At 33.2% G+C, this 15153-nt stretch overlaps 1 protein-coding gene across 6 annotated transcripts in view; it reads right to left on the minus strand.

Moving 5' to 3' along the window:
• The window catches only part of LOC121418695 (calpain-A-like), a 64591-nt gene that overhangs the window by 1646 nt on the left and 47792 nt on the right, over nt 1-15153 (minus strand). For 2 of the 6 annotated variants that reach the window (XM_041612702.1, XM_041612697.1), the window contains 7 exons: nt 11460-11528; nt 11067-11124; nt 6791-6811; nt 5072-5130; nt 4644-4712; nt 3551-3629; nt 537-653 (listed from right to left, as the gene is read on the minus strand). In XM_041612702.1, coding sequence (XP_041468636.1) covers nt 537-653; nt 3551-3629; nt 4644-4712; nt 5072-5130; nt 6791-6811; nt 11067-11124; nt 11460-11528 — 472 coding nt within the window. Of the gene's footprint in view, nt 1-536; nt 654-3550; nt 3630-4643; nt 4713-5071; nt 5131-6790; nt 6812-6888; nt 6895-8698; nt 8702-11066; nt 11125-11459; nt 11529-15153 lie in introns of all 6 variants that reach the window. The other 4 variants (XM_041612703.1, XM_041612701.1, XM_041612699.1 and 1 more) reach the window with 3 other exon arrangements.

Here is a 15153-nt window from a genome sequence, read left to right on the forward strand (position 1 = left end):
TTTTTATTCTTTTTTGCTCAATCTCAATCTACATTTTTCAAGCCTGGATACCCCTTAATAATCAGTACAAGATCATTGTATGATACCACTTTAGTGCAGTATAGGCCAAGAAAAGCATATTCAGAATAATGGATTAAATGGAACCTCTTAGATCAGCTTTCATTCTCATCTGCCAAAATTTATATCATCTTTACTTGCGAGATTTTAACATCATTCTAAAGCTATTCATTATTTGTATTTGCACATCCAACTTAAAAAGACTCTGACAAACCTATGTCATTACAACCCTCCTGACAAAGTACGATGTCACATATATTCAGGCCGATATGAAGCACAATTAAGCTTATTTTCGAAACCCGCGAATTTGGGTTTTTATATTGGGTAGAATATACACACATGTACACACACACACACATGTGAGGTTGTGTGTGGTTGTGCATGCATGTGACTTTCACCAAAACAGAACAAATTTCCAATTATTTTATATTATTTCTTGCGTTTAAACTTATGAGGGGGAAAGAGCCGTTTTTACTCACTGAACATATACTTGAGCTTGATGGCAGCACCGATGAAGGAGTCAAATGTAATCATACCCCTCTTATCAGCATAACGCAAAATCAGAGCACTGAAAGTTTCGTTGCTCAGTTTGAATCCTGCAAGAAAAAAGTGTAATTAGTAAAGACATAACAAGACATTCTCAGTATCTTCACCTTTATCTCTAACATGTTACATTGCCATTACATCATAAAAGTCATCATTTTTTATGATAAAAACTCATATAAACTTTGACCTGGACCTGAAAACACATTCATTCCATATCATCCAATAATTTTATCAAACAAACAAGTGGAATGCCTCTGGCCGTCTCACCTGCATCACGCGGTTCAATATAGCAGCAGTGCTGACTATGAATACTACTCTAACTCGCACAAGATGTTCAGTGATACATGGTTACTCTTATGTCCAAGTTTAATGAACTAGACCACTTTTTATGAACTAGACCAATAAACTTACAGAGATATGATGGTTATTCAACAAAAAACCCCAACATGGCCAAAGTTCATTGACCTTACATGACCTTTGACCTTGATCATGTGACCTGAAACTCGCACAGGATGTTCAGTGATACTTGATTACTCTTATGTACAAGTTTCATGAATCAGATCCATAAACATTCAAAGTTATGATGGTAATTCAACAGATACACCCAATTCGGCCAAAGTTCATTGACCTTTGACCTTGGTCATGTGACCTGAAATGAGCACAGGATGTTCAGTGATACTTGATTACTCTAATGTCCAAGTTCAGTGAACTAGACCAATAAACTTTCAAAGTTATGATGGTAATTCAACAGATACCCCGATTCGGCCAAAGTTCATTGACCCTAAATGACCTTTGACCTTAATCATGAGACCTGAAACTTGCACAAAATGTTCAGTGATGCTTGATTACTATTATGTCCAAGTTTCATTAATCAGATCCATAAACTTTCAAAGTTATGATGGGAATTCAACAGATATCCCCAACTCGGCCAAAGTTCATTGACCCTAAATGACCTTTGACCTTGGTCATGTGACGTGAAACTCATGCAGGATGTTCACTGATACTTGATTAACCTTATGTCCAAGTTTCATGAACTAGGTCCATATATTTTGTAAGTTATGATGACATTTCAAAAACTTAACCTCAGGTTAAGATTTCGATGTTGATTCCTCCAACATGGTCTAAGTTCATTGACCCTAAATGACCTTTGACCTTGGTCATGTGACATGAAACTCTAAAAGGATGTTCAGTAATACTTGATTAACCTTATGGCCAAGTTTTATGAACTAGGTCCATATACTTTCTAAGTTATGACATCATTTCAAAAACTTAACCTCAGGTTAAGATTTGATGTTGACGCCGCCGCCGCCGCCGTCGGAAAAGCGGCGCCTATAGTCTCACTTTGCTTCGCAGGTGAGACAAAAATTGAATACATTTTTATCAAAATTAATTGATCTGAATGACATTTGAACTTGTCTTAGAGAACTAACATGAATCCCATGTACTTGCCGATGCCCCAATTGGCCTTATTACATCTAGAATAAACTTGTTAAAAACATAACATAGTAAAGCAATACTTAAACTGAAACATAAAAAACTAAAGATCTAAACCCTAAAAGGACTGGGGTCATTATCACCCTTCCTGATCCAGAAAAAAGATTGAGCAGCAAAATTTTACGACTGTTTCAATTAAAGTCTTGCAGAACTTTTGAGACCAAATTCGCAACATGAGATAGCAACACAGAACCACATAACTGTTATAACATTTTACGAGACAATGCCATACTGAAAAAAACTCTGTCAATGAAAGATAAATTCAGGAAATGGTATTTTTTTTATTCTATTGGTCTGCTTAATTTAGGGTTAAATTTAGTTGTAAAATGGTCTGTAATAATTTCTACTGAAAAAAAAGAAATATATTTTTCTTTGTGAAAACATTTAAATAAGATTACAAAGGTGATACCTGGTAAAAATAAAATCTTAAATGTAATTGGGTGTTAAATATGCAAATGGTGTTTTCTTGAATAAATTTGCATATTTTATTCATTATATATAGAAAATAATTATTTTAGGTTTATTTTACTATTAGCTTGTAGCTTATGTTGCAAAGAATGTGTACCAAATTTCCGCATGATAGCACAAACAGCATCCAAAGATATGAAAGGGGGGGCATCATGCCCCTCAACCCCATCATTGATACATCTGAATAACCCACTCCTTTTAGGGTTAGAAATAAAGATCTTTGAAATAAAAATTAATTTTGGATGTTTGTATATTTTTTAATAACATAACAAGGTTATAGACCTGAATTGAGCTTTGACCTTAATTATGTGCCCTCACATATGATGATCAGTGATATTTGAATACCAATATGTCTAGGTTTCATGAAATAGATCAACATAGTAATTATGACATTTCGAAACTTAACTTTGGTTATCAAATTTCAATGTTGATGATGCCAGACACTGTTGATTGTTTGATTTTCCCTCCTGCATGGTGTTTTATTTTCATTATTTTGTCCCCTATTTTCTTTCACTCAAATCCAAGGCTTTCATAAAAGTTTTTTTTTATATTTTGGGCACTGACTAGTATCTACCTAGCCCTACTGGTAATGTATATTTTTCTATTAAAATAGCCTTTTTGAGCATTTATCTTCTGATTATTTTCTGATTGGATATCAGAAAGCTATGTATTTTCAGCCTGTTTTATGTTGGGAAAGTGGTTTCAGAATGAATATAATACCAAGATATTTTATTTTGTTTTGGCGCCTGATTAAAATTCATTTTCATGTAAAACTGAATTGAATTTTATTTATTGACCACAATCTAATTATAAACATGTAAATATACAAAGCATAACAAACTACACAATCAAGAAAATGCAAAAAAAATTACAGTGGAAATGTGGTGGGATCATAACAATTTTTGAAAAAAACTTGTACACACATCCAGCAAATTTATTTAATAAAATGTACTTGTTATCACATTTATCATCACAATTATCTTACCAAGCGATGTGAGTGCACTCCTCAATTCATATCCATTGAATGTTCCAGAGTTGTCAGTATCATACTTCTTAAAAACAGCCTGAATATATAGAAAATAGCACAAACATTTGATTAAAATGTAGAAAGAATATATTACTACAATACAGAGAAAGAGTGAATCCAAGATGACTGTCTTTTAGTGTATAATACAAAGTATAGCACAAAAAATTTTGTTTAAATGTCTCGAGACATTGATTGTGTGCCTTGTGCAATTCCTCTCAGATGCTAATATCAGTAATGGTATTTGTCTTGAACTTTAATAAAGGAAATGTATGTCTCTCGGGACCGAGACATTGAAGGGACACTGAAAAGATCACAATTTTGACAAGCAAAACTGGAGTGGTAGTGGTGGTGGTTTATAAGTGTGGAGGTGGTGGTACAACTGTGGAATGATTTGTCTGTTGATTAATAACGTGTATACACGTGCATCGGCTTTTGGTTCAGAAACAAAAGCCGATGCAGAATCCTCTTTTGGTTTATCTTGCACTGCATTTACACGCTGTCACAGCTCGCAGTGCAGAATCGGCTCGCGTTGCAAAATCCTGAAATGATCCACGTACCAACAAAATACGTCATAGTAAAGATAACACTGGCTCTGTGCGCTTTCAAGTATGCCATAATGGTAAAATGACATACGCGTCAATTGCCGATGCAGAATCCGCTTTCTGTTTACACATAGAAAAAAGCCAATTCTGCATCGGCTCGCGGTTTTGAACCTACTTCTTTGGTGATGCTAAATTGCCAATTCTGCACTGAGAGCCAAAAGCCGATTCCGCATAGGCTCGCAGTTCTGAACCGCAAGCCGATGCAGCGTGTAAACACAGTAATAATGAATGTATAATTAAAACTATTTTTAACTTTTTGATAAAATGATACTAAATTGATTTTTTTTTTTACTTCACAATAAATGGGAAAGTGGCTCACATATGTCACAAATGCAAAAAATTACCATTCTAATAACTTTTTAAATCTTTGAAAGATTTTCCTCAACCCTTCACCAATACTTTCATTTATTTTATCAGGGTGATCTTCCCCTTTAAATTGGTATACATACCTTCCAAACACTGATGTTCTGCCAAAGTTCCCTGAACTCTTCAAATCCAAGTTTGCCAGATCGATCATCCTGTGAAAGAATCGCTAAGGAAAATATTTCTCAAAAAAAAAAGATCATCATACGGGACTGTAGTGTGTAATATGCAGAGAATATAATGGAATGGATTTCTACATAATGCTCTATGGAAAAATATTGCCATAATCTATTTTATTCTTTTTCTAGAAAATGAAGCATCTATGTAAAAATATTGAGGAAGTTCCCTCATACTTTTAATGGTGTACATGTAGAATCACAGTATTCAAACTATTTTCATACAACCCTTTTTCTTTTTTTTTACATTACACTAATGGAATGTTAAGCAATAAATATAGATTAAATTGCTAAATGGGAGAATTTTTCCTTCAATAAAAACCGTCCAAAAAGGATACATCGGTAAGAGCAACCATACTCTTGCAAGATTCCAGGCTGAATCCACCGCCCTGAAGCTCTAGAAATAGATACAGGAATGAAATAAATAAAACAATCAAGCTGCCTGGACAATAAATTGATACACATAATTATAACAAGTACCTAAATCATTTTCAGAGGTTTCTAATAAACTTGCACTACTAAAGGGATAAAGATATTACAATAAAAATTACATAATTAATAAAGCATGCTTATCTATCATGCAACATTGAGTCAGTATTATTGCATCCTGTTTAAGAAAGGGAAATAATGATATCTTGAAACATTTACTCATCGGAGTATAATTGAAATAATCAATTCCTCATGAAAAAAAGATTGCCAAAATGTTGACAATTTTTTTAAGTTGCATGGTCATGGACGACTCCACCCCAACAACAAAAAGTTGATTTGAATAAAAAATAACCCCCCCCCCCCCGATAACAAATCATACAACTAATTTTTCATCAAAATCATACGTAAAATAAGAAAGTTAGACATATTTAAGCTTTGCTTATTTTCACAAAACAATTAAATGCACATCCTGGTCAGTATGCAAATGTGGGAACTGATGATATCATCCAATCACTATTTCTTTGATATTTTATTATATGAAATATTCTAATTTTTACCGCATTAATTTGAATTTTTGTTATTCCACCCTGAATATGTGGAAATACCATTGCTTTTAACCTTTTATGGTTCAGTCAAGTTGGTCCTTATTATCAAATCTGTACTCATTGAAATTTGGTTTAACTCTTTGCATGCTGAATTTAATTGTACGAATGTGCAAAATTGCAACATCAGCGCGCAAATGGTTAATACAAACTATCAATAAACAAAAGAAATATTGCATGAAGGACATCATCGGCTCTCATTTGTATATCACTGCATTGTGCATGCATGTATAACTGCTTTTATTTGTGAAATAGTCAAAACTATCTTTATTTTAGATCCGATTTTGAAGAAATTTTCAGGGTTATGCTCATTTGATTTTTTTTTCTATTGATTAAAAGCTACATTTATCTGGGTGGAGTTGACCTATAAAGATGATAAATCAGTATAAAGCATGCACAAAATGACAGAGAATTAGTCTTTTTACATTCAGCATCCTACTTATACTTTCACTTTGAAAAATATTCTATGGAAACAAGGACACACAGGTACTGCCTATCTAGAGTTTGAATATAGCATTTCATTTCCCCAACAGAATTTTCCAAGGGATTACATAGCTGAAATGTTGAAATGTTATTTGTTAAAAAAAGTTAGACTGGGCAATATCTCTTATATTATATAGTCTATGTAGATTCGCCATCAGAGTTTGTATTTATAATAAATACTTGCTGCAGCTCTGTCCTCATAATAGAAGCAATTAGGAAAAATACAACAAGGGTGTGCTTAATGCAATTGATGCATACATTAAGTAAATTACCTGATTACTCAACTTAGTAAGCAGCAAGTGATGTCACCTTAGTGATTATAATGCCCCAGTTTACAATACAATTCAGTTATATTAACTGGGGTGACATCAAAATAACAAATGCGATCTTTGCATCTATGATCATGTGATGGCGTATTAACCTATCACTGATTCGAATCTACATAACCTAAATAATATAACAAGATATTCAAGGAAAACAATTTGATTTCATTTCATCCATTGCTTCTATCTCATAATTGTAGTATTTTTTTTCAGGAATTACCGTCATCTTCCCCTCGGAGATCTGCTTGTCACAAGGTTGTGAGCATTTCATGAGAGAAGTAAATTAATCATGTTATCACCATTACACATTTTGCTTACCATACACTGATCCATGCAGACATCAATAACAGACGTTGAAAGCACATTAAACACATCACATGTTACAGCAAACAGTGTAGGCAGGGAATGAGAGAAAAGCGTGGAAGATACAAGCAAGCGAAGATCATGCATAACAGGGTGAGACATTGGAACAAAATGCATGTAGATCTAATTATGAGGAAATGCAAATAGCTCATGCGAAAACACATTAGCTGATTAAATGTGTACAGTGAAAATGTGCGTATGGTGAGTGAAGGTTAGAAAATGAACGAAAAAGCATTATGAAGAGTTTGTCATCAATTATTGAATAAAAGGTAAGCATTGCATCAATTTCATAATTTTCATTTCCCATACCTGAATACTTAAAGATAAATTGAAAAAATCAGCAAACAGTATTAATATGAAGGCGTTACTTAACACTACTGGGGTAAAATAAAGACTGAAGTATGGCCAAATTAAAATTGGGCAATCGTCTTCTTAATCTCCTAAAGGCTTTGGTATTTTCTATTGTTACAGCACAAAATAATATGCATTTCAATATGAACATAATAGCCACTTTTCCCTATTGCTGAGAAATGTGAAAATGAAATGAGCTCTCATTAAGAAAGAATCACTTTTTGAACAACATGAAATGTTGAAATTCCAGGTCAGCACAAAAATGCAATTGGCATAGTGATGCAATACTTGCTCAATGAAAACAAAATTGAACAGAAGTAACTACATAAAAACAGACATAAAATTAACAAGATCACTATTAAAAGAAAATGCCAAAGTGACAGCAACACTGTATTGGGATTGAGTGGAATATGAATGTGAATGCCTAAAATATATATACTACCGTCAATCTTTTCCTTTTATCTATTTCATTTTGTTATGCTTCTTTAATGTGTCTTCTTTAAGAAGCATTAAAAAAATCAGAATGTATCTGCATAGGTTTTAGCTTTATATTAAACCATTTCAATGTAATTATTTAGTAAATCAACATAAAATACTACCAAGAATTTTCAAATATAAATATATGAAAAACAACTTCAACTGATTGGTTTAATAATGCCATTAAGGAAAACAATGAAAGGTATTAAACTGAAGAAAAAAAAAGCAAAGAGAAAGTGATATTAAAAATAAAATCATCTCATATTAAATTAAGAGTTTTCATCATGTTTCCAAAATATACGTCAAATACAAGCATGGTCACTATCAAGATGGACAAGTTGCAATATTCATCCGATCAATCCAATGAAATTATTACTTTATTTCAAATTTATTTTCAATAAAAATGTCATCACAGACAAACTTACAAATAATCAATAGAATTTAATATGCAAAAGAATTATATGACATTTAAGTACAGGTAAACAATCTCAAATGTGATGCCTAGAATTTGTTGTATCTATTCTAAAGTGTATATTATGCAAGTAACTATGTTTCATAATTTTTTTTCTTTTGAAATAATTTCAAACACAAGGAAACCACAAAGACTAAATAAACACGGCTAAATCAATAGTCCTGGGGTTTTTTTTCGAGCTGAGAGGAGCAACATCAGACAATTCTATGCATGAGGGAATCATATTCAAACAATTTTTTCTGCTTTGACATCAAGATACATGACATGTATTTGTGGCACAAAACAAACTTTCTTTTGGACTCTAAATTAGAGACAAATAGCTTTTTATTTTATTAGCAGGATGATGAAATTTGGTTTGAAAGTTGATTAAAAATAAAAGTTGAAAGGTATAGAAACTGCAGCCTATTGATCAGGTATTAGACAGAAGCCTTTGTTTCAGAATCGCTAATTAGTTGACTCACTAACCTTCTGTCAATTTACATAGCAATATTATTCATGCAATTGGTAAAAAAAAGAGAAATTGAAGAATAGATATGTTGGTTAATAGTTCTCAAAATGCATGAGTATTATGTCTTGCATATTAATTCATTAATATATAATCATCAAAGTCAGGTACTGAATGCATGATTATCAATAGGGCAAGCACACTGAATAGAAGATAATTTCAAATGGTTAGGAAATAATTTTTTCCATAATATGTTTCTTTCCGTCATTTTAATCAGAAATAAATAGGTAATATATAGAACTATATAAATTGTGTTTCTTTAATCACAGATTAGTAGCCCATTTGTCAATAATCATACTAATCTTTTCCTTGTTAAGTTTGTTCGAAATTCCCATATATATATACCGGTAGATTAACATACAATGGATGTAAACAAAAAATATATATCGAAGGAATACAAAACAAAAGCAACATATGTATGTTCCATTCTTGATTGAAATGTATGAATTGATGTATGAATGATTTTTAAGCTGATATTGAAGGCCTATTAAAAAAGCTGAATTTTAATGGCATGCCTGCCTTCAACCAATAAGATGACATAATTTCTGTAACTAAAGGCAGAAACTTCTCAGTTGCCATAACTACAATGACACAGTGTGCATGGACGTGTCAGAACAGTTGCAATCAAAAGGAAGTACAAAATCAAATACAACCGATCTTTAACAATCAGAAGTGTGGATTTAGAATTTAAATTTCCTTTTTCAATCTTCTTAAGGAGACAAGTGTGAACTTCGACATTAGCTAAGTTTTTAACATACCTATGACACCCATAGACCCAAGCATGTCAATCAGTCACCCAGGTATCTCTGTACACTGATGTGTGGGTATTATGTGTGTGAGTATAATGTAATTGCAATGATTTAATCATATTGAATTTTTGCATCCTTATGAATATTAGCATGTCCTGCCACCTCAAATATTATTTCAAAACAATATCAAATAAGATATAAATAATCTTATGTAAACTACTCTGTTCCTTTTGAAGGTTCCCATGGCGAAGAAGACAAGTGCAGTGGTCTCACGGTACACCATGTACTCTTTCAGGGCATGTGCTGGTCCTGAAGAGGACCATCCAAACTTAAAGTTTTCGACAAGTGTGTTCCTGTCGTCTTCTCTTGTACCATGAAACCACTACACTCTTCTTACTCCTGTTCCAACAAGTATACCACATTCACTATTCTACCAACTTATTCCTACAACTGAACAGAAAGAGGTATTTGATGGTTAGTCCACTCCAATCAACCATACACAGCAAATGCTCCCCCTTGCATTGGTTTATGATACCCACAAAATGGCACCCATTACAAAAGTAGAAGTTAATATGCATATTATGCTGCAGTCTCACCCACGGAACAGACACCAAAGTGAGTAATGGTATGCCAAAAGGAATAATGTAATAGTTTTGGTCGGTCTTGTGTGGGTATCGTTGGTGTGACTGTGGTGAAGGATATCCCTCCTAGGCCAAACCGGAGAGGCAAGGGGTCTTCTATGTGGAAATGCATGATGTGAATCAAGGGCCAGTATCACAAAGCCTAGCAATCATCGTAGAAAAATATCTTTACAATTGATTGCATTGACCACAATGTACAATCAATCATGAAAATCAAGCATATGATTAATCGCAATCATGAAAATCGAGCATGTGATTAATCGCAATCATGAAAATCAAGCATATGTTTTAATTGCTAGAACCTTTGTGTTATGGAAGCCTGATCCAGATTGACATCGAGGGCGCTACACTGGATTTAGTATATGTTCCAGGGAACATTAACTGATTAAATGCACGGTCTGGTAAGTGTTTAGGGACGTTTGATTCATCAAATTTTGCACTGTTTTCATTTTGATAATGTGACCAGTGTCAAATTGAATATTCACTTTCTCATGATTTGAATGGATTAATGGGTACAATGGCATCATGATGAAAAGAGTTAATGTGAGATTACAAGGCTGGTGTGTGACTGTCTTTATGGTTGAATGCTTTTAATATGAGAGTGTGTATTCAGGTGTCCCACAGATCATTGCAAAAGCTAAATCATTACACAGAAAAAAGTTTCTCACATTATTTCTTCAAAATAATACAACTATAACTGTCATTTGAAACAGTGAATTTTATAGGTGCTAGTTTTGAAAAAAAAATTCAATCAAATTCCAGCAACCTTTAGTGTCAAATGTCTAAACCAAAAGGGGGATGGGAGATCCATGTGAAATCTTCAACTTGGAGCAATGATCTTTGGGTTGGTGGTAGTCTGTGCTTTAAATGTAATGTGATGATGGCATTGTGTTTGAACCCTTAATCTTTTAGAGGTGTAATATAGTATGGTCACTGACCTCGTTTGAGGGCTGCGTTTAAGATCTCCTGCAGTTCCCAGGCGTCCACTTCCATATCCTGTAAAAAAGCAGAATATATGTCATCAAACCATATTCCATCTGGACACATGAAGAGCTTCCATTCTAAAGATAATACACCTACTGAAAATTGAAGAGCGTATTTTATCTCAGGATATGACTCGGGGGGGGGGGGGGGAGGGACTGTCTATAAACAAAAGTTATAACCTTCCCTTTTGCCTGTGGAATGTCATATACACTCAATCTTTCCTCAGCTTTGCTTCCAAAAGATAGCTACATCCAGCTGAGCTCGAAAGTAATTGTTTATCTTTCACCTTTACAAATAGTGATTATTTGCTTTATATATTTATAAGAGAAAACTGTACAAGAACTTACATCCCCTGTGAGCTTCTTGAAGAACTCTCGGAATTTGGCAGTCTGCGCCTCATCCTGAGCTGGAAGTGGCTAAAAGGATAAAATTATGAAATAAAATAATGATTAATAGAGTGTAAAATATTACCAATGACATGAGATATATAACATAAGAACAAGTAGATCTCAGTATTTATTGTAATTGTTAAACCTTAGACTACTTAAGCTTGGAAGTAAAAAGACATAGTACAGAGACCGACTTTGTCTGTAGTGGTAAGCAAAGGTCAACTTTTGAATTGAATATGTTTATGTAGAGGCGATGACTGTCAACCATAGTGAGAATGTTACAAAACTTGAATGTGAAAGAAAAATACAGATTAAACTCACACAAATGAATTCCAAAAACCTTTTTTCTAATATTGATAACACTACATTCTGGTCATTTACCATATATATGAGAATGTTCCATGGGTCTTGTGTAAAAGCATAATTACAAACATTGCAGATTTGAATAACTTTTAGCTTCCCTACACTATAGGCAATATATTCTGCATCCTCCATAAGATGTGCATGATGGGAGGATGTAGTTTCACCAGGTTTCACCACAGAGAGAAAAAAGACTTTTGCTTCTCTAATATTATACATATATGTTTCATGAATACTTGATCCATGGAGCTGTTTCACAAAGGGTAAAGTGTGACTTAAATAAAATCCCAGTTGTCTGAAGCGCACAACTCATCATAACATTGGTCAGATCCTGTTTAGAGGGCATACGTCAAACTTTACTGTCTGTGAAATAGTCCCCATATATCATAAAGTCTATGTTAAACAACCTAATTTGATGCAGACAGGCTCTATAATCATCCTCATTATTGAACTTGCAAGGAATCAGCTTAATGATTTCAATACGCTCAACTAAAGGACTTTCCAAAGTACTTGAGTGATAAATAACACTTTACAGAACTTCACATATGAATTGCACTTTAATCTGTAGAAAAAAAACATGAATAACTGATTCTTTTTTTATATATATAATTTTTCCACAGTAAACACATCAGTATGCAAAAATGTTTAGGAATTAAATGACATGCTAAAATCAATCACAGCAAAACATTCACCTCAAAATCACATCTTTTACTAATACATGTTAATTTAAAGGTTCAATCCTACAACAAAACTTTTTCCAGTTTATCACAATAACATGAACTCCAAATGAGTATAGGGGACTTGAACAGTCACTTTACTCATATAAATATCACAATCGAATTCAAGAAAATTCTCTTTTCAGTTTATAGAACAATCTGGACAAAGGTATCTCCATTTTGAATGGCATGAATATCAATACAATGCATGACAAAGTCATCAAACTAATAACACTTCAGGAAATGAGAGAACATGTCTTACTGAGTCCACAAATAAACAGTATTTCTCAAAAAATATTTCAGTAAGAGTTATGAGGTGATGAACAAAATAATTGACTTGTTAAGCTACTTTTATCAAAACCACTCTCAACAGGCCAGGTATCAACACTACCATACACAATTCCTCTCATCAAATGTGATTGTATTCATCAGGGAAGTCCAAGGTATTTATCCACATGAAACCAGGGGAGCATTTCATCAACATTTTTGTCCGACAAGTTGTCAGATCTGACAACTTTCCTTGATTTTGATTTGCTGGGAGGCACTGTTCCCATTGTAAATGTCGGATAAAACAGGACTTGTCGGATAACATGTCTGACAAGCCCTTTCATGAAATGCTCCCCCGGGCAAATAAACGTCAGGAAGGTTAAATGATAACGATGTTCTGCTTTTTCGTGGCTGCTTCACGTCATATGCTTTTACATAAACCGACCTTCTTAAAGGGAATGATTGCTATACCAAACCATTGTCCCAAACCAGGCTGAGGGTGATTATCTTCACAATCCAAGCACTTCTATCCAAATGTTCATAAGATAATAGAAAAGAACTCCCCAGAAAAAATATTACCTTCCTCAGTAAACCAAGATGTCACTATAAACACAAGTTCATTCTTTCCAACATATTCCAAATGTTTTAAAGTATACATTTATAAAAGATTAATTTTTTAACCGAATGAGACCTTTTTAAACATTTCAGTTGGATACAAGCTCCCAATATTTGACTTCATTTACTGCTAATAGTATACCTTACCACTTAGTCACCAGGCAAGTAACACTCTCAAATACACTGATTGCATTCTGCATAATTTTCCAAAACCTTATATATCAGAGAACAACTTTTGAATATAAATGACTTACATGATCCGGTTTACGCATCTCGCTCCGATTCTGCATATTTAGTTGATTTTCCTCAATTAAATTGAGAATTGAAAACTGAGAAAATTTGAGAATGCATGTCTCATGTAGAGTGACTTCACGTTCCCAATGAAAAGAACTTTGACCCTATGATATTTGCTCCTGGATATGCTTACCTCAAGACATTAAATACTTTATCTCCATGCTATGTAGCGCAAAATAGAAGTTACATCACTTCGTTTGTATCTCAAACAATAATTACAAGACCTGAACTTGGTGATATAAGTAATGAATATGTGAACCAAGGGGCACTGCAATATTCTGAATAGACAATCATTGTTAAAACACAATAGATCATCCCTCAAAACATTTGTCTGAACAGAACGTTCCGCACCTACATGTATATCCGATGTATTAATCCCTAACTATAATATATCTTTGTCTCTTTCTTAAAATTTTGTATCTGATATATTTCTCAATATATACTACTAATAATATTTATAAGGGTGTTTCAAAGCACATATATTCCTATGATGAAACACTGATCAGAGAAATCTGTATTACTTTTAATGAGTTTAGTTTTGGCCATCAACCCCCCCCCCCCATAAAATAATAATAAATAACATAAATAAATGTACACTACATATATCCCAAAGTTAAAAACTTCTGCCAAAAAATACTGAGGTGTTGAGATGTGAACAGGACAGATAACACCAAGTAACCATGGTTCCAACATTTGGTTTGGTGAAGCAAATATAGCAGCAATTATGTGGACAAAATACCTTGGACCTTCTTGTGTGTTAACTTTGTATGCACAAGTGTTACTTATCAAAACAGAATTTATGGCATGCAATTTCTAAATTACTGATTAAGACATAAAAAATGAATAGTTTATCTGAAGTAATGAATTAACAATTGTATCATTAGTTTCATTCAGTATACATTGAAAAAATCCATTTACCATCTTCAAACTCACATTTTATGAAAGATAGCCTTAATATTTGAAAATTGCTTTACCAGACTAAATGTAATCATATGTCTTTTCCTCCACAAATGAAAAAACCTCAACTACAAAGTCCTTAATCTAATGTTAAATATTTGTTTTAAAAGTATGTAAATCATTAACCCAAAAGTGATGCATGTGCATATTTGATTACTCTCAATTTAAGATGAAACCATATACTTTTAGTAATATAACAAAAAATAAATTAGAGACTACCAATTCTCAATTTTCATATATCTAGAAGTGTATACAGTCTTGTGATTCAGTACTATATAAACTCCACATACTGAACAATTGGAAGAAAAACAAAACATCGGGCAGTATGCAAAATTAAATCACAACAAGAACCAATTTCATGAAGCTGTTTCACAACTTCAAAAACTGGAGCAATTCTCGAATTCTTGGATGCTAAATCAGATTCTCGATCAAGACCTTAGTAG

This window comes from Lytechinus variegatus, chromosome 7 (genome assembly GCF_018143015.1).
Source record: "Lytechinus variegatus isolate NC3 chromosome 7, Lvar_3.0, whole genome shotgun sequence".
NCBI lineage: Eukaryota > Metazoa > Echinodermata > Echinoidea > Temnopleuroida > Toxopneustidae > Lytechinus > Lytechinus variegatus.